General features: G+C 31.3%; 4 protein-coding genes across 6 annotated transcripts in view; 3 read left to right on the top strand and 1 right to left on the bottom strand.

The window, feature by feature from the left end:
* Positions 1-342: 342 nt before the first annotated feature.
* Positions 343-6,386, top strand: LOC108911889 (conserved oligomeric Golgi complex subunit 3). 2 transcript variants are annotated; one of them, XM_018716965.1, is made up of 4 exons: positions 343-395; positions 455-2,016; positions 4,433-4,924; positions 5,061-6,386. In XM_018716965.1, the coding sequence occupies exons 2-4, from the start codon at positions 465-467 to the stop codon at positions 5,462-5,464; spliced, it is 2,448 nt and encodes an 815-aa protein (XP_018572481.1). In that variant the 5' UTR covers positions 343-395; positions 455-464; the 3' UTR covers positions 5,465-6,386. The 2 variants fall into 2 exon arrangements, with proteins under 2 accessions (XP_018572481.1, XP_018572480.1); XM_018716964.1 differs by having other exon boundaries at positions 358-2,016.
* Positions 6,387-8,547: 2,161 nt separating this feature from the next.
* Positions 8,548-9,768, bottom strand: LOC108911876 (ras-related protein Rab-33B-like). The gene is made up of 3 exons (XM_018716939.2): positions 9,204-9,768; positions 8,839-9,099; positions 8,548-8,782 (listed from the first exon to the last, which is right to left on the bottom strand). Exons 1-3 carry the CDS (start codon positions 9,411-9,413, stop codon positions 8,615-8,617), a joined length of 639 nt encoding a protein of 212 aa, XP_018572455.1. The 5' UTR covers positions 9,414-9,768; the 3' UTR covers positions 8,548-8,614.
* Positions 9,769-10,346: 578 nt separating this feature from the next.
* On the top strand, positions 10,347-11,501 carry LOC111691916 (putative nuclease HARBI1). The gene is made up of 2 exons (XM_023455427.1): positions 10,347-10,904; positions 10,959-11,501. Exons 1-2 carry the CDS (start codon positions 10,704-10,706, stop codon positions 11,499-11,501), a joined length of 744 nt encoding a protein of 247 aa, XP_023311195.1. The 5' UTR covers positions 10,347-10,703.
* A 2,037-nt stretch (positions 11,502-13,538) lies between these two features.
* LOC108911886 (myotubularin-related protein 13) overlaps positions 13,539-25,417 on the top strand; it is a 31,920-nt gene continuing 20,041 nt past the window's right edge. Inside the window, exons 1-6 of one of the 2 annotated variants that reach the window (XM_018716961.2) lie at positions 13,539-13,895; positions 13,951-14,036; positions 14,098-14,253; positions 15,662-15,790; positions 16,627-17,088; positions 21,417-22,105. In XM_018716961.2, coding sequence (XP_018572477.1) covers positions 13,841-13,895; positions 13,951-14,036; positions 14,098-14,253; positions 15,662-15,790; positions 16,627-17,088; positions 21,417-22,105 — 1,577 coding nt within the window. In that variant the 5' untranslated portion in view covers positions 13,539-13,840. The remainder of the gene's footprint in view (positions 13,896-13,950; positions 14,037-14,097; positions 14,254-15,661; positions 15,791-16,626; positions 17,089-21,416; positions 22,106-25,417) is intronic. The other variant, XM_018716960.2, reaches the window with a different exon arrangement.

Raw genomic sequence — 25,417 nt, 5'->3', positions numbered from 1 at the left:
TTTTTTTTTTTTCAGAAAAAACCTTTGTCCCCATCTCTTTTTAACCTGGGTGCTTCTCTCCAATCCGAGGCAACGTTTCGGTGTGTGTTAAGGCTCGGCTGTTGCCCCCGAGCGAGAAAAGTCTATCCTGTGTTGTGTTGTTTACTAACCCCATTTGCACTCCCGCTGAAGATAAAGGAATCAATCGAGGGAATATGAGTAACCAATCTCAGATGCACTTCACGGTGCATTCCCTTGAATAATAAAAAATAATCACATAAGAAGCTGGCTAAATACCCTCTGGGTGAAGGCCAATAAAAAAGAAGAAGAAGAAGAAGTACATAGTATCTATCTATGGTGAAATGTCAATATTGTCAATTGGTGAATATGCCATGAATATGTTTTGTTGTTGAAAGGTAAAACCAATTTTAAAACAAAGAAATAAATTTGAATACGTAAATAAATTGTTCTTTAGATATTTTGCAATGAGTAAACATACAGAAATTATTCTTGATGCTAAAGAAACAAAAGTTCAAGAAAATATCGCAAATTGGCAGTCGGCAAATGATCCTTTAGCACCTCTTTCCGATGACCAAATGGATTTGATATATGAAGTAAGTGATTTGGTTGCAAAATTGTATGGTAAACGCAATAAAAACAGAGAAAATTCAGATAAACTAAAAGAAGGAAGCCCTCCTCAAGTCATATATAAAATGCAAGACTACATTCAGTGGTTGACTTCTGTGGAAAATGATGTAAAACATGATAATCTAAAACAGTATCAGAAATATTATGAATTTGTGTCTAAGTACCACGCTAACTGTAGGAATTTATTTTCTTGTTCCAACGACACATTGGAATCATTAAATGATTTGAAGGAAAAGTATCAAGATGTAACTGAAAAAACAAATTATTTACACGACTTAAGTGAGCAACTCATGGCACATCAAAGAATTTTAAAAGAGAAGAAAAACAGCCTTAATAGTAAATTAAAATATTTTACATATTTTAATAAATGTCAAGAAAATATAGAAAGACTAAACCAAAAGATAAATAGCCCAGAATGTTTGGAAATATTGGACAATATAGATGAAAGTATAAGTTATTTAAATGATCATTTGCAATTTAAAGAATCGAGAATATATAAAATGAAGTATGAAAGTTTGCTTAACACATTATTAAATAAAATATACGATTTTGTAAATCACATTTTATTAGAAACCACAAAACAAGTTGTAGATCCAGATTTCAAAAGTCATGTATTACCTCAAGCACCAAACAATACAGAGGCTTCAGTGAATTCAGCATTCTCATTATATTATGGCAAGTTTCAAAGTATTTCAACTAAAGTTAAATTTATTTTGAGCAACCTAGAAGATCGAGAAGATAGAAATGATCAATATAAAAATATAATAAACGATTGTCAAAAAACATACCTTACGCAGAGGTTACCCATTTTAAGCATGGCAGTATCTAAGGCTCTAACTGAACTCAAGGATAATCACAAAAGTGACCATAGTGTTTTATTTAGGTCTTGTTCTTTATTTACAATGAAAGTGTGTCAGGACGAAGCTAGATGTTATAACTACTTTTTTAGCAGAACGTCTAGTCAACTTAATGACTATTTGGGGTCCCTTTGTCAACATTTATATGACACCTTAAGACCTAGTCTCATCTCGATAAATCATATAGAAGTATTAAGTGAGCTATGTGGGATTTTGAAAGGTGAAATGCTCGGTGAGAAAGTAGTTTCTAATGATCAGCTTTCTAAATATGTCGAAGTAATAAAACAATTGTTGCAAGACGTAGAAGAAAGATTAGTATTTAGAGTGAATGTGTTTTTCCAACATGATCTAAATGGATATAAGCCTTCGCCTGGCGATCTCGCTTACCCAGATAAATTGGTACAAATGGAAAATATTGCATTAGAAATAAAAGAGCAGAGACCGGAGTCTAGAAGTTCCGCCATTTCTGTCGACTCGCAAGAAGTAGCTCAAATTAACACTGCCCAGATAACTCATTTTCGTTCATATACAGGTATTTATCTTTTATAAAATCGTGAAAAAATAAGTACTTTTCGATAATTTGGTACAGAGGAGTTAAAATACATAGTATATTCCAGAGATAGCTTCTTAAGCTCGTGAGAATAAAGTGATTTAGTTCAAGTTCTCTCAATACAATTTTGATCACCTAAACGCGCATTTTTATGTGTAGGCAAAGACGCTGAAAAGAGTTACCTCTGTATACATTCTTTCGTATCTGTGGTCGGGACGCTGAGATGCTCTACAAATTTTCCTTTCCTGAATTTTCATGCAGACGCTGTGATACTTAGACGCTAATTTTACATTGCCTACTTTATCGTCTGTACTGTGTGTATTTGCACTGTATACGTGATCAGATAGTTTTCATGCAGTTGATATGTCATAACTCATAAATGAAATATAAACATTATTTATGGATGAAATGGTTGGGAAAACATAACCTACAAATATAAAATGTGTGTCTTTGTCTTTTCATCTGTTGCAATTACAAAAGAACATGTCCAGAACATCCAAATGTCAATAGGGAANTACAGAGGAGTTAAAATACATAGTATATTCCAGAGATAGCTTCTTAAGCTCGTGAGAATAAAGTGATTTAGTTCAAGTTCTCTCAATACAATTTTGATCACCTAAACGCGCATTTTTATGTGTAGGCAAAGACGCTGAAAAGAGTTACCTCTGTATACATTCTTTCGTATCTGTGGTCGGGACGCTGAGATGCTCTACAAATTTTCCTTTCCTGAATTTTCATGCAGACGCTGTGATACTTAGACGCTAATTTTACATTGCCTACTTTATCGTCTGTACTGTGTGTATTTGCACTGTATACGTGATCAGATAGTTTTCGTGCAGTTGATATGTCATAACTCATAAATGAAATATAAACATTATTTATGGATGAAATGGTTGGGAAAACATAACCTACAAATATAAAATGTGTGTCTTTGTCTTTTCATCTGTTGCAATTACAAAAGAACATGTCCAGAACATCCAAATGTCAATAGGGAATGCTACTAATATATTCAAATTTATTTATTTATTAATTTTAACAACAAATAAATAGATTTGCATGCACAATAATTCGAACTGACAGCCTGAATGACAACGGACGCCATGACGCAGAAAAGTCCCTTAGAACTTTTCAGTGTCGACGATACAATGCAAGATTAACTGCAACCATTGTTAAAAAAGCTATAGTGAGGAGTTCGTCTCAGCATCTTGGCATCTGCATGAAAAGGAACACTAAGAAAGTACAAACCTTGTAATAACTTTCTCTCTCTTTTCAAGATATTTCTGTGCTTAATGTAGGAGGGTTTTTGAGCAGACGTTTACTTTTTGTTTAGAACATAGAGGCCGCTAAGAACACCTTAAAGATTCCGTTTCTTTTTTGCTATACAGGGAGTTCCTAAATAAGTGTCGCAACGGAAAACTGTAAATTCCTCTTGAAAAAAGAAACATTATTTTCCTCTTCCATTTTTCTCTCCGGGTCTTCGTTTTCGAGATACACGGTGTCAAAATTTTCATTTTAAAAAAATTTTTTGCCAATATCTTAGGAACCGTTTGGACTACAGGACCGAGTTTTTGTACACGCATTATCACTATTAATAGCTACTTTTTCGCACCCTTCATTGAACGTGCCAGTGGTGGAGATTTTAAGGTATCGTCAGGGTTTTTCTCCCCTAACTTTTATGCCACTGGAAAAATTGACATGTGACAGCAAATTCTGAAGCGCCAATGAATTTTACACAAAAAGAGTTCTCTTGGTTCATTGCTCTAAAGTCAACCGTTTTCAAGAAAAATTACTTTTTATGAACAAAAACAAACATTTTGCTAACATTTCGAAAAAGATAGGTAGTAATAATTAACAATTTTATTGAAATTTAACAACAAGTAGCTATTAATAGTGGTAATGTATGTACAAAAGTTCAGTCCTGTAGTTCAAACGGTTCCTAAGATATTGGCAAAAACCTGAAAAAAAGTTTTGACACCGTGTATCTCGAAAACGAAAGCCCGGAGAGAAAAATGGAAGAGGAAATAAATGTTTCTCTTTTCAAAAGGAATTTACAGTTTCCCGTTGCGACACTTATTTAGGAACACCCTGTATATTTTTTGTATTTTGAGAAAAATGAATTTCCATTTTTTACTGTTAACCAACAGTCAAACATTAGGGAGTATTCTAATGTAATTAAACTGAAAATGAAGTAGGTTTAACGTTTTTTTTTTTTTTGATAAAACAGTAACTATCTAGTTTTGCACAGTCAGATCCACTTATAACAATTGCGTTTAAATGAAGAAAGTGCTATATGAAATGGCTTAACGAAAAGTCTTCAATTCACTCTCGTTATATTCACTATTTAAATTGTTAATTAAAAACAGTTACTTAATCTGTAATTATTTTAATTTATTTTCAGGCAACTCGCCTGCAGATCTTCATGGAATGTGGTATCCTACCGTGAAGCGAACACTTGTGTGTTTGTCAAGGCTTTATTTCTGCCTAGATCGTGACACATTTCAAGGATTGGCTCAAGAGGCACTAGTTATTTGTGCAAAAACTGTGCAGAGTGCATCTGATCTGATATCTACTAAAAAAACTCCTATAGATGGGCTACTGTTTCAAATAAAACATTTATTAATAATTCGGGAGCAAATTGCCCCGTTTCAAGTCGACTTTACTGTCAAAGAAATGGCATTAGATTTTAGTACTGTACAAAAAGCTGCTATTGATTTAATTCATCACAGAAATAATATATTTACTTTTGGATCAAATAATGCATTACTGGAATTTCTGCTAGAAGGAACTCCTAAAGTGAAAGAATATTTAATCGACTCCCGTAAGGAAATTGACAAACAACTTAAACATTCCTGTGAGGCATTTATTTTGCACGTTACTCAACTACTAATAGGTGAGTTCTACATTACTAAATACACTTTAGCATGCTTACACATTATTTTGTAACGTTAGTTGAAAAATTGCATCTAATAGTGCACAAAGGCATATTAAATGGTTCGATTGATGTTTATTTTTTAAATATTTTTCAGGTAATATTAGTAACTGGATTCAAAAAGCAGAACATATTTTGAAAATTATTCAGGCAGAAAATTCTGTTTCTCAAGAACTTACCGTATCAGGACAAGATTTTGGGAAACCCAACGTTGTGGCAGACATCATACAGGAAGCGCAAAAAAATATTAAAGTTAAATTACCAGAAGTTCAGCGATCCATGCAACTTTATTTAGCTAACAGAGAAACTGAATTTATCTTATTTCGACCTATTAAGAATAATATCATAAACTTGTTTATGCAGTTGGATCAAATTCTTATTAAAGGTTACAGCGTTGAGGATCAATTACTTATAGCATGTCCATCGCCAGAACAAGTCAATATTCTAGTATGTTCTGTCTCATTGACTAGTCGGCAAGATAACGTAAGAACTACCATATAAAACAATAGACAAAATACTTATATTTTCCGATTTGTTACGTTTCTCTAATATACAGGGTGATTTTAAAGTTGAGACATTTAAACAGAAAAATAATGCTACAAAAAACTCGCCCTGTATTGTTTGACGAAATCTTTATTTAACTGGAAATTAAGAATACATAAAACTAAAGCAAATCATAATTGTGCCCTCTGTCGGGGACGTATTTTCCTAAGGGGGTGATTGCCCAGGCTGTTGCAGAGTATTTCTGGGTTTTTTCCTGATATTTTACATTTAATAACAGGTACTGGGGCTTATGTTCGCCCAGGGCAGATAATTTAATTAATAATAATAATAATAGTAAGTCGAAAGTTGATAATAATGACATTCGATTTGAACTAAAATGTGTAAATTCAAATAAAAATTTATACAGGGTGTCCCAGAATATGTGGGCAATCCCTCGGATTTATACAGGACATTAAAAATAATTAAATTACACAAAGTATTTTGTTATTAAAAAAAATGATTTTTAGGGGTGTTCTTTACCTGTATCTCCATAGGAAGGACAATTTTTATAGGAACTTGTCATGTTATTTTAACATCCCCTGTATAAATCCAAGAGATTACCCACATGCTGGGACATCCTGTATAAGGAGTTTTTAGCGAAATTATACAGTTGGCATTTGGTTACATAAACTGTAATTTGTAACGATTGATTAGATTTTACAATACGTGTAAAATTAATAATGTACAAGCAAGTAAAAACGTGATTTTTTTTGTATTGGCTAAAGGTTTGGAAATTTCTTGGAAAAGTTACTTAAAAAATAGTTTATCTTGTTTAGTTCTACACACTGTTATAAAAAATGCCTCAACATAGAAATCCTCAATATTTATACCAAAAATTAATTTATAATTATTTACGGTTTTAATAAAAGTTTTTGGGACAGACATCTTTTTATTTTATTGCACCTAATTCACCTGTACACCCAGGGCCGGATTAACCTATGGTAAGGCCCGAGGCTGAAAGGGCCTTTTTTATAAAAAAATCGATATAAAATTTTAGTCTAAACACTCGGGTTTAATTCTAAAAATAAAAAAATCAGCGACTTGCCAATATAAAATTTATAGAGATCGGCACTTTTCGGAAAAGTGTGTTACGAATATGTCTGAAATGTCCGGACATATCGGTAAAATTACTTTTGACCTTGAATCCACTTGAGAGCACACAGCAAAATATTACTTTTATTCCAATGAATATGCGTCGATATATTTTATTTATTACCTACCTTTAGACTTTTTTATAAACTGGTTTCTAATTTTCCCCGGACAGCCTATACACTTATTTAAATGTTTTTCCATCCTACTGGAATTCTTAAAAATTGTTTTTGAGTAGAAGTTACATTTATAATGATTTTTACTCAATTCAGAAAAATATAACCACTGTTGATTTTGGCATCATACTTCATTTATACACAATTTGTGTATTAAATATTAATTTAAGAATCAACTAATTACTTATCGTTAACTTTGCCGAAAATAATAAAATATGGACATATAAAAGAGATTATATTTTTAAAATGTCAGTTTCAGTTAAACAATTACCAACAAAATTACAAGGAAATGGCTAAATATCTTTAATTTTACCTGTACCAACCTCAAAAATTTTTTGCGGGAATTATGAATGCAACAAATAATTGCGTGGATGCGCATACAACTTTTTAATCTTGAAGTGTTCTCAGTGTCCATTTTTCTGATGGACATGTCCAACCATATGACTTATAAATAAATTTTTAGTTACTCATATGTGTCCACGTCCAACTAACATGTCCGCGGCACATCTTTAAAAATTTCAAAACCTAAACACTTCTTGGTTTGATTAAAAAAAAATTACGCAACCAGCAACTTGCCTATATAAAATTTAAAAACCTAAATCGTTTAACGTAGACTGATGAAATAATTGAGTTGTTATATTGAAAGTAAAAAATCGTTGAGTTTGTTTGCATGTCACTAGAAACTCCAAAATTTCAACTCCACTGATAATTTTAGAAGTTTCAATCAATATTTTTAAATACCAGTGTCTCTTCTGACAAGTAACACTACCCAACTATCACTCACTGATTGGAATCAAACTTGGCACATCGATAGAACTCTAAAAATTTTTTATTTTCTCGGCATTCGCTTTCAAGGGGTAGAAACCACCCCTAGAAGACGGTAAGAGCGAAAATCTCCATAAATGAAATAAAAAAAATACATATTTATCAACCAAATAAGACCCTTTCCACTCCAAGCCTACCCCTCTCCTGAACTAATCAACCCCTTTACCTCAAACTCCCAACTAAACCTTTCCATCCTAGCTTCACTCCACCAACCTAAACCAACCAGATTCTCTTGCCCTCACCAACCCCCCCCCCCTCCCTCATGTACAGTGTTCTTGATTATTGAGAGTCCCCTTGCCTCTCCCGTTGGGGACGCTTGATTAGCGTGAGTGCCCTTGCCTCTGCTGCTGGGGGGTGCTGCTCACTGAGGAAAAAAAACACGATATCATTATATCAACTGATATCCCCTATTTTACATATTCATTACAATAAGTGGTGAATATACTGCATGGAAAGGTTTAATTGGGCGTTTGATGATGGGGTAAAGGAGTCGATTGGTTTAGGAGAGACTTGCAATGGGAGGGTTAGCTTGGGTAGATAGAGTGAGCTGATAAGTGTTTTTTTTTATTTCATTTATGGAGATTTTCGGTCATACCGTCTTCTAAGGGTGGTTTCTACCCCTTGAAAGCGAATTCCAAAATAAAAAAATACTGGTTCAATGTCTTTTTTAGAGTTCTATGAAAGTGTTAAGTTTCATGCCGATCGGTGAGTGACGGTTGGGTAGTGTTACTTGTAAGAAGAAAATCCTAAATTTTGTGTCTTGAAAATCAAAGTGTCATATGTACTTTCCATATGAAACTTTTTATACTCATTCGGAAATGCTTTTAATCCCCTTTACTAATTTTTCAAGTGACTGTTTCAGTCAATGTAAATACTTTTCAGTATCCAAATGGTTATTGAAGCTAATTTGAAAAATTTTAATTTATTTTTTTGTTAAAATAAAATGAGCTATTAGATACTAAAAAATATATTTGTTAAATTTCCTTTTAAGATATACAAATACAATATAATAAAACCTTCAGCAGCACCATGATGATTTATTTGTCCCTTCCGCAACACCACCAACCCTAATAGAGGATGCTGGAGGTAAAAATGGTTTCTGATTTTTTAACTTATGAGCTAGCGTTAAAAATATAGCTTCTACATTATCACATTGAGAATCCAGTCTGGCTGAAGTTTCGAATAACTAAAATAATAAAACACATTTAAAATAATGTTTAGTCAGATATATAATTATTTTACGGGCATATTATGTTGGTCTGCAAATTGTTGAGCCATATTTGTTGCAACTGCAGCAGTCCCATCACATTTATTTCCTACTAAAATTCGTGGAACATCTGGCAGACAGTGCTTGTTACTTTCAACTATCCATTTTTTTAAAGACTCAAATGAGGCCTTATTGGTTACATCATACACAAATACAATTGCATGTGTGTTTCTATAATAGTGGCGTATCATTGACATACGATATCTTTCTTGCCCAGCTGTGTCCCATAATTGTAACTAAAAAGTTCATAATTACTAGAATAAGGTAGTTGGAGTGTGTATTTAATAACAACATTAAGTGCTGTTTCCTTTGAATCTGATCAGGTCATAATATAGCTTACCGATATATTTTCTCCATCTATATTAACAGTACGATTTCTAAAATCTACGCCAATTGTAGCCTCAGCCAATTCTAAAAATTTGCCTTCACAAAATCTATATGTTAGTGTAGTTTTTCCTACATTTGAATCTCCTATAACAATTACTTTAAAAACTTTTCCTTGATTATGTATAAATGAGCTTGTATTAGTTGTTACATTAGTCATTGCCATTACTTTTATGATTCATAGAAATCGTTAGAGTAAAAATAGTGAATGATGTTATTAAAAGAATATATTAACTTTCGGATTTAATCGATATGTAAAATTTTAATACAAATTAGTAATAGTTTCTTTCTATCTGCATTTTTTGTGCAAGTATACTAGTGACTGTACCACCTTGTAGCGAATCTTTATAGACCACTACACTTCTGAAATATCTTAAGTTGTGCAGTTTTTGAACAAAGCACTCATTTTTTTATAAATTTATGACATTCAACAAACTAATAAACAAATTGATAGATAATTGATAATTCATTAATTCTGGGATTTGTGACGAAAACTAAACTTGACATTTACATCTGTCACTTTTATATTTGAAATATTACGTCACTTGTCAAATCTGTCAAATTTTTAAAGTTAGGTTGTGTACGAAAATGGCGTAAAGATTTGTTTAGAATAAAATAAATAGGGTGTGGCTGTTATGGTATATTAAAAACTGTTATAAATCCACTAATACATTTTACAGTAAGTCTATATAAGCAAGGTACATTGCATAGAAAAAAATTACATACGTCAAACTGTTTAGAGGTTATAAGTAAACCAAAGGATGGTATGTTTTGTTTAAACTTTCAACTTTAATTAAAACATAATGATACTTTTACAAGATAAACAAAATGAATTTATAAAGTGTGATTAAAAAATGTCACGTTTAGCTGATTACTTTGTTGTTGTGGGATATGATCATGAAAAAGAACGTAAGACGATTGACCTGCAGTAAGTGCTTTTATTATTATATTCACTAATTTTTAGGAAGTGGTATTAGTAGTGGAATAATTTTGCAAAGATTTCCTGAAAGGGATTGGCCTGACACGCCATTTATTGAAGGAATCGAATGGGTACTGGTGAACTACATTTTTCACATGNAGTAGCTCGAGTTCAAGTACCTCTTATGAAAACGAATTTACTGAAGAGGATTTAATTAGTAGTGACGATGAGGATCTCCTTGTGGAGGAAAGGGAGAGACCAAAAAATCAAAATTTTGTCCAGATTATTGTTCCACAATTCAACAATACAGAATTCATCGAACACTTTCGAGTGAGTAGAATAGTTTCTGAACAGATTTCGAATCGCTTTGCAAATTCGGAGTATTTTACGTACCAGTCTGGAGGAAATGGAAAGCTGGATTCATATTATCACGTGTTGATTTATTTATGGTTTATAGGACATCAAACTGCTTCATTTCGAGATGTTGCAGACAGATTCAATATAAGCATTAGCACATTGCATAAGATAATACGAAAAATGACACATTTTCTAAGTAATTTATCACATGAAGTTATAACATGGCCATCAAATGCTGAGAAAATAGAGATAGAACATTATTTTCGAACGAAAGGGTTTCCTGGTGTTATAGGCGCAATCGATGGATCCCATGTCAAAATAGACAAACCAACAAATGACCCCGATTCTTACTTAAACAGGAAACACTTTTTTTCCATTCAGGTAAAAAATACAATTTTGCTGATTCCTTATACATTTGTGAATGTAAAAATTTAGTTTCAGGTAGTATGTGATCATCGGAGAAAAATAAGAGATATCTTTGTTGGTTTTCCAGGATCTGTACATGACAGCAGGGTATTTAGGGCATCACCTCTATCAGGGAGCCTGCCTGATAAATGCGGTCCTTTCTTTATAATAGGAGATAGTGGCTACCCCTGTCTACCTAATTTATTAACACCATTCAAAGATTTTGGTAATCTGACAAGAAGGCAACAACATTATAACCTAACATTGTCACAAAATAGGTATCTAGTGGAACACTGCATAGGTATTTTAAAACAAAAATTCAGGCAGTTATACCATGTTAAATTGAGAAGTATACCTGAAATCACACATTTCATCAGAGCATGCTGCGTTGTACATAATTTATGCTTAGATGACGATTTTCCTGATGAAGGCGCAGATGCATTAAATTTAACATTGCAAAGGAATATAGAAGCTGTGTATGAGCACGAGAGGGAGAATGAGGGAAACGAAAATAGAGATGACGTGACTGGCATACAACGAAGAAGGAATGTTATGAATATGTTACCACTATAAATATTTTTGTGTAAAGAATATTTTTCTTATTAAACAGTAATCAAAGTTTTTGTTTTTCATTTAACAAATCCACTAGTATATGTTTCTAAGATTTTAAAGGTTTACTTTGGCTATTAGTTTATATTTGTTTTACACTACAATATGCACAATGAATTGTATTGAAAGTTAGGAAGAATATTACCAATCAATCTTAAATGTTCGTATTGGCAGTCTAGGTGACTGAAAACCCACTCGTACGAGTTTATACCTTAGAATCTTAAAACAGGTAGGATCATATGTTCTAAGGTTTATGTCAACACAGTGAAAGAGAACGTTTTTATTAATATTTAACCAATGAGTATTTAACCAATAAATATCTGACTCAATTAAAATTTATGGTGATAAAACACATTTATTAAAATAAATAATAAAAACAACAGAAAACAAACATCTCTAGCATCTATAAACATAAAAAAATGTATAAGTTTATGTGGTTATATTTCATCAGGTAGTGTAATATTGTTCTGTACATTTAATTTTAATAACTTATTTCTCTCTTCAATTAAATCATTTTTCCTCTTTTTTTTCAATATGTCTTTCTTTCATAACATGTAATCTTTCTTTCTCTACTCCCAATTTTTCTCTCTGTATTTTTAACATTTCTTCATAATACTTCTGTTTATCTTGTCTTGTCAACTCTAAAACACTATTCTTTGCTTCTATTCTGCGACGCCGTAACCTTGGTGTCAAATTTTTACCCTTAGCTAATTGTGGCGATGGGGTAAGTCCAACAATACCACTAATAATCGTCTCATTTTCTTTATTTTTTTCAATAACGTCGCTCATTGTAGATGTTCCTTGGTCAGTGCAAATTTCATCTTGCTCACTGTCAACATTTACACTATTATTTGCAGGTTTTACTGTGTGGATAATAGTACTATCTAATAAAAGTTCTGGATGAATATTCCTCTTTTTGCCAAATATCTCTTGCAAATCTTTCTCATACATAAAGGTCTTTCGACCTCTGCCCGTTTTATTATTGTTGTCGATTATCTTTTTATAATTCCGCTCCAACACCCTCCAACGATTTTCCACTTGAGCTGGAGTAAAATTAGTACGTAAAATTTCATTAATATGGTCAGCGATAAATTCCCATAATTTTTTAAGATTCCTTATATTTAATGTTCCTACTTTGCCACTGTTTTCTTTATAACTATTTATTAATATTAATGTAGCATTGTGGCTCCAGGATGTTTCATTACTACACGAGGACAATGGTTGTCCAAATTTTGACTTGAGATTGAGAATATGAAGGTTGATGTTGACTTTGACTCAGTTGAGTTTCTATTATTAAAAATTCTTCCAGTTCTGAAATTGTACAGAAGATTTACTTAATCGAAGTAATAGATTTTTACAAAGTTTCAACAAACCTTCCATAATTCAGCTTCTTCTTATTCTAGTTTAAATTTGGTGAATATCTGTTGCTTGTATTTCGCGGATAATAAACTGATTGAACTGTAGTCAGTATCATTTATCTAGGACTGTAGTTTAGTGTTTAGTTGTTTACACATATTTGAAGGTTAGGTTCACACCTAAACAGGTAAATCGCACGCTTCTCGCAACATGATATCCAACTTTTCAAACTAAAATCTCCCAAATACCCAGATACGCGTTCTTGCAGTATAAAAAATACAAACAGTTTGGAAACAGTTTCCAACCGCGCATGCGCATAAGGTACAGTTTGCAAACTATCAGAAATTTGCTGCAGAAACAAACCTTATATTTGAAATATTACGTCACTTGTCAAATCTGTCAAATTTTTAAAGTTAGGTTGTGTACGAAAATGGCGTAAAGATTTGTTTAGAATAAAATNAATATCTTAAGTTGTGCAGTTTTTGAACAAAGCACTCATTTTTTTATAAATTTATGACATTCAACAAACTAATAAACAAATTGATAGATAATTGATAATTCATTAATTCTGGGATTTGTGACGAAAACTAAACTTGACATTTACATCTGTCACTTTTATATTTGAAATATTACGTCACTTGTCAAATCTGTCAAATTTTTAAAGTTAGGTTGTGTACGAAAATGGCGTAAAGATTTGTTTAGAATAAAATAAATAGGGTGTGGCTGTTATGGTATATTAAAAACTGTTATAAATCCACTAATACATTTTACAGTAAGTCTATATAAGCAAGGTACATTGCATAGAAAAAAATTACATACGTCAAACTGTTTAGAGGTTATAAGTAAACCAAAGGATGGTATGTTTTGTTTAAACTTTCAACTTTAATTAAAACATAATGATACTTTTACAAGATAAACAAAATGAATTTATAAAGTGTGATTAAAAAATGTCACGTTTAGCTGATTACTTTGTTGTTGTGGGATATGATCATGAAAAAGAACGTAAGACGATTGACCTGCAGTAAGTGCTTTTATTATTATATTCACTAATTTTTAGGAAGTGGTATTAGTAGTGGAATAATTTTGCAAAGATTTCCTGAAAGGGATTGGCCTGACACGCCATTTATTGAAGGAATCGAATGGGTACTGGTGAACTACATTTTTCACATGAATTAAGTATATTTAATATTATATGTATTTTTAGTTTTGCCAGCCACAAGGATGGGCCTTATCAACAGAAAGGCAAGAGCCCAGATTCTTTGTATCTGTACTTACAGATATAGACGCAAACCGTCATTATTGTGCTTGTCTATGCTTCAATGAAACCGTTTCAATTACTCCTAGTAAGCCAGTGGATGAGGTATGTCCTAAAAATGTTACATAATTTATCAAGCTACTAAAACAACTCTCTAATTTTGAAACTTAAGAACTGCTTGGAATATTTAAAAATTCAGTACGTGATTATTTATTAAAAAAAAAATAATTGGCAGAAATACCCAATCAAATAAAAAAAAGCAACTGAAAATGCATAAATAAGTAATTAGATAGAATATCTTAAAGCTTAAGAATTTCTTAAATTGTTTATGCAAAAGTACAAAATTGTCCTTTTTTCCATATTAATTCATAAAAAATTGAATGATAAAATACAATAGTAAAATAATTTAAATTAATTTTAGTATACTAGTAATTGTAACATTTTGAAATTTGTATATAAAGTTTAAGAATTTGTAGATTTTGTAGAATTTGCTTGTTTGTCGCACACATATTCTTTATCTACATATGTACATTTTACATTTATTACATACATTTGTATGTAATAGGTATGTGTAATAAAGATATTTTTTTGCAAAATTGGTGAATTTGAGCATTATTTCGATTAACCGTGTTTTCGATTATCCAGCAACGGTTCGGTACTGGCTGGCCCGGATAATCGAGGTTCTACTGTAGTTATAAAACGGAAAAGCATTGAAGGATTAAAATGAAAGTTGGTATGTGAAAATATATTGGTAAAAGGCTTTTCTTGATGCGGTTAATGTTAATTACCTACTTGCACAAATACCTTAAAATGTTACCTCATTTAAAAAATATTCATATTTTTTTTGTGTTTTATCTGATTTTCACAATTTTTTTCTGGTGAAAACTAAGACTTTTTTTATATAATTCTGTTTCTTAAAAAATTTTGATAATTTATAACGTTTAGTCGCAAAAAATTCTACAAACATCCATCACTGCAGCCCGGCAAATAAATTTGCACCTTATGCACTTTTATAAGGTAAATAAAATTAAAATGAGTTAGTTAATTATTCATTAATAAGCAATTTAGATTTATCACTGATTATTATAACTGCAGGTTATTTTATCCTTAGTAAAGTTTTATATAAAGTGAAAGCTAAATTTCATCAAATAGAAATGTAGATACATAAACATTGGTTAATAAATTTTGTTTCCTATATTGTAATTTATATTTTAAAATATCTATCTCAAATAATAATCTAGACCAATTCCTTCAATTTTGAACTGATACATCACAAATAGTTGCGGAATTTATATAATCATATTTTAATTTTTTTTTTTATTTAAACCACATATTACAGTCCACTTTCTGCTAATAGGTTCATTCACATGAGTTCTTTTGAGCATCAATAAAAAAATAATTATTTTTTTTCATCAATCCTTAAGAAGTACTTAAAAATATAACTTTTTGAATGTATTTTGGTTGTGTATGTAGAGAATCAGTTTAAAAATGAAATTGAATATTCTCATTCCAGGAAGAAGATACGGTTGAAGGGGAAGCCGCACTAGTTCGCCCGATTCCAGCAATTTCTCATCATAGTATAATGTATGCTCCAAAATGTTTAGTGCTGGTATCAAGACTGGATTATATAGAAACATTTCGAGTAAGAGTTTACAAATTATTAATTTTTAGACATTCTGATGGTCAAATTTCATTTCAACATAATATTTATATTTTTAGCAATCAACTGATCTATGTCGGCATATCGGTGATATCAGAATTATTGTTTTAGAAAAAATTTAATGAAATGAAATATGAATATCTACTTCATGTTTTTTATTATAAAGGAATAACTAATTTATTTGGAAGTAGAAATTAAAAAAAAAATTATATTAAATTTAAATCAACCCAAATTGAATTGAATATTTTGTCTCTTGAATAGGTACATTATATCTGTGGCATACCAATTTACATTTACAGTACAATCTTCCATATTTTCATGTTTGTTTTTATTATGTCATATACTGTGTGCTCGATATACTGTGGTTCATTGTAGTACAGATTTGCTCAAAATGTGTTGGTTTTAGTCGTCTGTCATCAGCCATGATGCCCTGCTTGTTGTTTCACTACAAAGGCTGGAAAATGAGACATTTTAAATTAAATCTCAAAATCCAAGCGAAGCCCAATATTCAATTTGTACCTTTCTTAAGAGTATCTACTCTTCGTTAACCCACTGAATGCGTCTTTTTTATCCCAAGTTGCTGCCTATATTATCTTTATTTTATATTTAATTTTTCGTAACACTCATTAACATTAGAAAATTGTATTTTTTTATATTATCTAATTGAGATTGTGAAATAGCTTCATTTGTTCCTTTTTTGTATTATTATTCTTTGATTCTTCTGATACATATAATGGAGAGATATACCATTGATTTTAATTATTAAAAATGCCAATATAGTTTTCAGAACACGTCAAAATAAAATCATTTTGTTTCAGAATTGCCTAGGTATAATTTATTCAGTATATATAGAAAATATGCCAGTGCCACTGGAAACTTTAGTAGGAAATATACTTGGTTGCATACAAGTGCCCCCACCTGGAGGACCACAAGTAAGATTTAGCATTGGCGCGGGCGACAGACAAGCTTTACAACCTCCATTATCGCCCTCACTTCCTGTAACACATTGCTCAGTTAACCTACTATTCCACCAACTTGGAATTCGAAATGTGCTGGTATTATTTTGCGCTATCATGACGGAGCATAAAATTCTCTTCCATTCGAAAAGTTACAACAGACTGACGGAAGCATGTCGAGCCCTGACTGCACTAATGTATCCATTTAGATACACACACGTGTTTATTCCACTTTTGCCGGCTCCTCTCGTGGAAGTTTTGTCAACACCAACTCCTTTTATTATGGGAGTTCACTCTTCGTTAAAGTCTGAAGTAGCTGAACTGGTAAGTTCAATGTTTTTCTTTGTGTTATCTTAGACTAGATTTGTTGTGTAAAGTGTTTTACTGTTCTGTCATTTAAAAATTAAAAATACTTCTTTACACATATAATACAATTTTATTCAGTTTACACTTTGGTGTTAAATTTGTGATGTCGTTACTACCTGCCTATTGAATGTGTTGCTGTAACTATTGGTGCAAATATATTTGTACATATTTTCTCGAACTTTTGGCAACATATACAAACCAAGATAAGAAATTATTGGTCGGAACTGATTTTGCAATTGACAGACTAAATCTCAAGGGTAATGTCAAAAATTTGTGATACAGTTGGTTCTATTTCGGTTGACCTTGAAGCAAACCGACGCTGTATGAATCAACAGATTAACTTTCCGTGTATGTGATGAGATGTGCCATGAGATATATCACACAGATTTATAGAAAAACCTTTAAGAGGTTACACCGAAATTAAAACCTACATTAAATGGCAAATTTGATACTGCGAGTATTAGCACCGATTTTAAGAAATGGATCTAATTAAATGTTCAACTCGAGAGATTAAATATTTGCTTTTATGTCATGACACATTCGGTTTCGCCCATGATATGTGGGTTAAATCTCTACATGTCATACAAGTTTGTTACCTATTTTTTGGAAAATCTTTAACACATAAAGTTTAAAAAATATATATTGCCCCATTAAAAAAATTGACCATCTTTTGATTGTTAAAATTGGCCAAAAAATTAAATTATAGTTTGCGACAATTTTACGAACAACCAGTAAAAAGCCTTTTATCGAAATATACAGGATGTTCTGAAGTTAGCCTGCAAAATTTTACCATTCTAAGACCAAAAATAAGAGAAAAATTTAATATTAACGTTGGCAGAAAAGTATCTCTAAAGGCGCTACAGCTCCTTAGAGTTGAATCTCAGAGAGTTATTTTTTCAAGATATCTGTAAAACCGTTCAAGATAATACACTGAAATTTGAAACAGGATGCTTTAATAAGTTTAGAATCCAATGGCCAAAAAGTAATTTCTAAATTTTAATCAGATGTATCCCAAATTGGATAGGTTGTGGCTAAATTATATTCTAACATTTTTATATGCGGTTTTCTCACTGCTTGATCCAAAAATAGTGGTTTAAGAAAACCATACAGGTATATAGAATATTTAAAAAAAAAACAAAAAATAAGTTAAGGAAAACTTTTGATATATAAGTAATGTTTTCCATTCTCCAGTTGTAAATAACAACTGTTTCTGTAAGATGTCACTATTTCTAAATTGTTAAATTTATAGCACTAATCAAATAAACCGAGATTTCTATTGAAAAATTGAGACAGTAATTCTGAATAGTACTAATTCACAAGGAGAAGACAAAGTAATCGGATTTTTGTAATTTTTTATATTTATGGTACATGTAGTTTGGACCTTGAATAAGAATTTTCCGAAGTAGTTCGACGCAACATTCATAAATTACCGAGGTAATCGATTTTGAAGTTTTACCTGCCAGCTAAATCCACTAGATGTGACACATTTTTCAATTGGGTGCGTGGCCTAGTTGGTAGCGTTCGGTTCCGACAGTCAAGAGATCGCTGGTTCGAGTCTCGTCACGCGACATTTTTTTTACCTTCAAAACACACCATGTTTTTTTTTTATTTTTCTCATCTCGAAAATTATGAACAAACGAAATATTATAATAACTACTTATGTACATATAGTTGTTAGGTATTAGCGACTAGCTAGTTAAGAAACAAAATAATTGGGTAATATAATTTTGGGAAAAAACAATCAATGTTGAAAACTGCTCAAGCTTTCAAGAATATCATTCTCTTCTTCAGGAGTTCACAATGAAGATGACCTGTTGAGAAAACATAACAATAATAAAATTATTAACATTCACTTGGAAAATCACTGATATTAATTAACAAAACAAACTGTGACCACAGAAATGAATAGAAGCAGGTCAACATTTTTTGGTTAAAATTGTTATTGTCGAATTAAAAATTTTCTAAAATTACATTATTAAAAATTAAGTAAGTGCTACCTTGATCAAAGCAATACTCCAATACTGAGTGTGGAATAAAAAAAAAACATATGTTGCGTTTTGAAGAGGGAAAAAAATGCCGTGCGACGAGACTCGAACCAGTGATCTCGTGACTGTCAGAACCGAACACTATAAACTAGGACACACTCCCAGTTGAAAAATGTGTTGCAGCTAGTAGTGGATTTAGCTGGCAGGTTAAACTTCAAAATTGATTGTCTTGGTAATTTATTAACGTTGCGTCGAACTACTTCGGAAAATTCTTATTCAAGGTTCAAACTACCATAAATAACAAAATTGACACAAATCCAATTACTTTGCCTTCTCCTTGTCAGTAAAAGATACTTAAGGTTTTGCTCATCTATATAATATAAAAACATACAGAACAAAATAAAACTTCACAAATGACATTATAAATTACAAAAAAAAATCTGATTTTCTCTTTTTATTTGATTGGGTATTTCTGTAATACTAAAAAGAAAAATAAATAAACACGTGCACCAAAAAGGATCAATGGAGGGGTTGATTTTATAAATTTACTTTTGCCTTACCAGAAATATCTCATTGAGGTATAAAATAATTTTTAATTACACAATAATAACTGCAGCACATTACACAGTTAGCTTTTTGAAAACATTTTTTTTTTGTTATCAAAACTTTTATTATAAAATTTATTTAAAGCCAAATGTGTTTTTTTTATTTTGTTTATCTACCTTTCTATACTGTTTTACTTCGTCGTTGAGAATAATCGACCAACTCAAAATTTAAGGAATTATTTGAAATGTATTTATTACTGTTTAGCAAAATAAATGACAATGCAAATTTTTGATTTTTCAGATTCTCATAGTATATATTAGTGCTGGAACTAAAATCGGTTTTTTGGATAGTGGGTTAACCGGTTTCGGATAATTCGGATTTTTACGAAACCCGATAACTGGATATTCAATTCTTCAAATATGATTATTCAAATAACCGATTATTTGGTAATCTGTTCATTCAAACATCCGAATAATCGGATACTTTCTTTATAGCCAATAACTACATAACACTATAATATAGTCTTAGTGTTATGTAGTTATTGGCATTGGCTACAAAGTACATACATAGTAGATACCTACTACAAAAATTAGGTTGAACTTTTAAAAGTAAATACTATTTATTTTTATATTTTATCCTGGAACACAGACACAGACTGATAAAAAAAAACAATCACCCACACCACATACACCAAACACCAAACGACGAAACACATTTATATAAATAATAAATTCAAAATTTATTAAGTGTAACTGTTTTAATCGTTTTATTATTTTAACTTTTAACATTATATTTAACTTTAAAATTTAGAGTAGATGAATATGTGAATAACATCGTATATCCCGTCAGTTTTTCAAAACATCGATTTTCAGATATCCGGCTTTGGCCATTATTCGAGTAACCGGTTATTTAGTTATTCGAATAACCGGTTTTAGAATATCCGATTTATCTGAAATTGGTTTTCACGAAACCCAGTTAGTCAGTTTAATTTTTTTTTTGGTTTTTGCCAGCACTAGTATGTAATAAGGAAAATGCAACAATCATCTGAATCATAGAAATATACATTTCACATCCTGTCAGAAGGTTAAGCAGGCTTCAGAAAAATCTGTTTGTTTCACAAAAATTGGATTGTTTGGAGTGTTTGTTCAAAAATTTCATTTCAACTATTTTCAACATGCAACATAATTATTAAATCAATTTTACTCCAAAATGATACAGTCTATCAAAACAAGAAAATAATCCTTTTAAAAAATCCAAAATTATTGAAGTCTGCATATGAAAAAGTTGTAGCAATATTTATCCACATTCCTCCAGTCTGGTACGTTGCTATAATATTTAGAAATATTTTTTTAATTTTTAAATTCACAACATAAGAGCAATACTGGAACATCTGGCAAAAACAACTTACAAATGCTCAGCTTTAAGGGGCTGTAATCCTCTTAGGTGGCATTTCTTTGCCTACGTGTATATAAACTTTTTTTATTTTTTACTATTGAATGTGTTGGTGAAGTATCACAGGCTATTGTATATTTAAAAGCAGGGTGTTTCTTATAAAAAAATAGATTCACCAATATGTAAAAATAAACAGTTTGGCAAAGGTGCTATTACACTCGTCAGATCATTTTACTTTTGGATGTCAAATTTGACATCAATCCGATAATCCATATAAAAGTGATAGGAGATACGCTATTTGAAAAAACTTTTATGTATTTATTATACAATATCCAGTACTATAAATATTCCATATATTTTTAGATGGACGTAATTGTAGCCGATTTAGATGGAGGCTCCATAACCATTCCTGATGGTATATCTTTACCACTCCTATCAGAGCCATTATTGAGTAACACTCAAGAGGCTCTTAGTCTCATACTTCAGCCAGAACTAAGCTGCGCTGATCACGCTTTTCCACCCCTCGCGATCCGGGCTCCTCAACCCGTAATGCTGGACAAAGAGATAAGGGCAGTATTCATGAGAACATTCGCACAACTACTACAAGGCTATAGAAGCTGCTTGACACTGATCCGCATACATCCCAAACCGGTTATAACATTTCATAAAGCAGCATTCTTAGGGGAACGTAATCTCAAAGACTGTGATTTTACAACAAGAGTATTAGATTGTATGTTTTACACCAGCTTCGTATCTGAAAGGGGGCCACCTTGGAGGCCGTGCGATGTCTGGGATGAGCTTTACAGTAACCTGAGTGAATTAATTAGATCAGAAATACAGGACCCTCGTCTGATATTGGAACATATACAACAGCTAGCCACACAATTATACACGAATGAGACACCGAATCCTCAGTCTTATGCACAAAAAATTCTTGTGCCACCTGAAGGGGCCTTCGCAAGGATACATCAACCTCCTTTACCACTCATTAATAGTGAAAAAGTACAAGCAATTATCGATGAAGGGCTTTCGAAGAACAACCTTAAGTCTAGGTAAGTAACATTGATCTTTCTAAAATTTATTTTTTTATTCAGGCACACTTCCAAATTTTAAATGAAGTGCTTGTTCAGTTATTTCAAAAATTCAAGTGGATCTTATAAAACCACTATTTATTAATTGTTAAATATGATTACACTTTGTTTCTGAATTCACTATGAATTAATTTTTTATTTTTTTTATTGGCAATACTAATATGTTTATTTGCCTTGAGTACATTGATATAATTCAAATCTGTGCAAATCAGGACGGTACTTAAATTTTTTTAAATGTAATATGTAAAGTGTAAAGTAAAACCTAAAAAAAAAAATACTTAGAAGCATTCTCTAATCTTTGTTGCCTTGATTTGAATGTTGCAAAGAATGATTGCAGAATTATTGTATTACTAGCTAATTCTCGCTCCCACACTCAGTCTCAATAAGTGGCGTTTTGCAATATCTAAGACTTTCCTCGCAAGCCACGAAGCTTCCCTCAGACATTCCTTTATCCCAACAAATTTTGAAGACGATTTCTTCACTTCTAAAAGAAATTTCCTCTCACCAAAAATCGACTTTTTTCTGTGCAAGAGAGAGAGAGAGACTCAAAGTACATCCCATGCTTAGACAAGGATGGAAACAAACGTCAGTGAGGACAACAATATGAATTTTGTTCTTTGACACTTTTTGCACGATGTTCGGACCGCGGTTAGTGGTTACTTTGCTGTTAGGCACAGGTACTGGTCTTTCAGAAACGATATAGCGAAAAACTTAATTTGAATATTTTTAAATTTCTGTTTACACTTGTGGAGTCCCATACTTTCAATCTGAATAAGCTCCACCAACCTATAGGCTGCCACAGCTCAGTTTTTAAGCTAACGATTGCCAAGACGAAGGTCCGCGGGTTGTACTTCTTTTTTTGAAAAACATTATTTCCCTAAAAGCTTTCGTACAGGGTATCTAAAGTATTTCAAAAAATTTTATATTTATAGCAGGCAACTGTTTTAAATCTAGATGCACAAAATAAACCATTTGAACCATTTTTACAATTCAAATAATAGTGCTTTTTTTTAATTAATTGCAGGTACTTAATTTGTTACTATAGTTTTTTGTCATAATGACTAAAAAATATTGAATTCAGTTTTTGAATTTTCTTTGACCTTAGAACATTTATGGTTGAATGATTTCCGGGCTGATTACCACGTCGTCAATTTACAACTCGTTTCAAAGAAACATATCGCTCTCTTCTTCAGAAGTTGCTCTGAAACTGGAGATCTACTAATCTTGTCACTATTTATATTTGATATGGTCATTGATCCATGACGCACCGGTGGGTGACCTCGTACGCGTTATTGTTCCAGTGGGTTGTTTTCACGGCAGATCCACGCCACCGTCCCTGTTGAAATTGTTCGGATTATTGTAAATTTCTAATGCTTCTCTGTATAGTTATATTTGAGTTTCTCCTCATCAATACTCCCAGTTTCCCAAATTTCGTCAAATTGCCACGTTATTGAACAAAAATTATAATCAAATTACCAAACAAAAATTTTTTTTGGACGCCCTGTATCTCAAGAACCAAGCCGTAGCAGACCCACGTTCATATGAACTTTTTGTCTTAAAATTAGTCAAAGATTCACCATTTAAAGTTTTTACAAGTACTTAATATAACCCTGTATAATTGTTATAATTTAACTTTCTTATGCTATGTACCCTAGTGTATCTAAATACAAGATATTCATATGAAAATATGCATCATCGTTTTAACTTCTATATCTACATATTAAAAAAGAAGAAATAAATATGCCAGGCTTTACAAATTCTGTATTTTCTGTTTTTCTTATTTCAAATCTGTAGATTTAAAAATTAGGGTGCATAGTTTCATAAGAATCTTGATTTTTCTCATTTATAATAATTTTTCTATTTTGCACAGTGGTGATTACACCTGGTAAGTTAAAAATTTCTTATTTTTGTCGCTTAAATGAGGTACTTGCGTTTTATGATTATATCGTATTGTATGTTTAAGCTTAAGTTGCTTGAGTTCAAAGATGGTACTGGGTTTTCTAAAAAAAAGAATAATGGAATGGATATTGATCAAAATTATACTATTTTATTAAATTGCCATGAAATATAAAATAAAAATGAAGTAATAGAAGTAATAAGTATACATGTGTGCGTGGTATTACAATGTCTTATGGATTTGTCATGTAATAGACATATTAGTCTAAAAACACAATACATATGGAGAATTTCTCCATTAAGTATATTTAGTTTCTATGTAATTCTACAAGATAAATATTTAGACTGATTTAATTTTATGGGACGCCCAATATTTATCTCTGCTTAGCTCTATGAATGTATACATAAATAAAAACAATAAATATATAGCACCTTGCATGTATGTAAAGTACCACACTATATTCTTCTATGTTCGAGTACAAAAATGTATGGGTTATTCCTAAATTGTTTCTTGATACAGGCCTTCATAAATGTTTAGGCAACCCAACAATGCAGGGCTGGTACTGGTAATGAAAAATCCCTACATCTTCGCATCACCAATATTAATGATTTGTTTACAATGATATAATACGATCTACAATCGCTCATTATTTGAACGAAATGTCGTGAAAAATTACACTGATCACCAGCCGATGAAACAGAATGTTGTATTTCAACGTATTCTTGATCTTAATTTTTAATTTTACCGAAATTTAATTGCCAATATGAAGGAAATAAATCAATAAATCACTGTTCCAAAGAAATTACTAGCCACGTGGCTTGTAATCATTTATGAAGGCCCCGTACATAAAAGGATACCTTTTTTATATAAACTTTTTACCGAAAGTGGATAATAAGAGAGATGTATCCCTTTAAAAGAGAAGATACCATGTTTTTTACAGTGTCTTTTGTCTTTCTAATAATCTAGAGATCAATATTTTCCAAAAATTTATAAAAAAATCAGGGGTGAAATACTGATAAACTCACAAACTACCCTTTAAACAATAATTGAGATTCAAGTAATACTGAGTAAATTACTGTCCATAATTACTAAATCTAAGTTTAAAATATGAATAAGAAATCCTGAAATGGATTTTTGATATATCCGTAAAAAGGAAGTCATTAATCATCTCTTTAAAGTGACATTTTGGGAAAAATTTATATGTGTGTTGAAAGGTACCCTTATTTTTTATGTATTAATTATTTAATTTTTACTTCAGTGTACAAAATAAGCTTTTCAAATACAATACAATAATAATGATGGACCACTGAACAATTTTATTTTTTAGAAATTTGTACAGTTCACTGGTCTCGTGAAAATATGCCAATGTTTTTCAA

Source organism: Anoplophora glabripennis, unplaced genomic scaffold, assembly GCF_000390285.2.
Source record: "Anoplophora glabripennis isolate ALB-LARVAE unplaced genomic scaffold, Agla_2.0 scaffold539, whole genome shotgun sequence".
NCBI classification, from domain to species: Eukaryota; Metazoa; Arthropoda; class Insecta; order Coleoptera; family Cerambycidae; genus Anoplophora; species Anoplophora glabripennis.
This window is presented reverse-complemented; position numbering and strand designations above follow the sequence as displayed.

Excerpts from the sequence above, each read along its gene's own strand:
- LOC108911876 (XM_018716939.2), bottom strand. The coding sequence starts at position 9,413 with ATGGCAATGACTAATGTAACAACTAATACAAGCTCATTTATACATAAT. Across the intron at positions 9,100-9,203 it reads TAGATGGAGAAAATATATCG|TTACAATTATGGGACACAGC; the intron begins GTAAGCTATATT and ends TGAACTTTTTAG. Across the intron at positions 8,783-8,838 it reads CAGACCAACATAATATGCCC|TTATTCGAAACTTCAGCCAG; the intron begins GTAAAATAATTA and ends TTATTATTTTAG.
- LOC111691916 (XM_023455427.1), top strand. The coding sequence starts at position 10,704 with ATGACACATTTTCTAAGTAATTTATCACATGAAGTTATAACATGGCCA. Across the intron at positions 10,905-10,958 it reads AACACTTTTTTTCCATTCAG|TTTCAGGTAGTATGTGATCA; the intron begins GTAAAAAATACA and ends GTAAAAATTTAG.
- LOC108911889 (XM_018716965.1), top strand. The coding sequence starts at position 465 with ATGAGTAAACATACAGAAATTATTCTTGATGCTAAAGAAACAAAAGTT. Across the intron at positions 2,017-4,432 it reads TCATTTTCGTTCATATACAG|GCAACTCGCCTGCAGATCTT; the intron begins GTATTTATCTTT and ends ATTTATTTTCAG. Across the intron at positions 4,925-5,060 it reads CGTTACTCAACTACTAATAG|GTAATATTAGTAACTGGATT; the intron begins GTGAGTTCTACA and ends AATATTTTTCAG.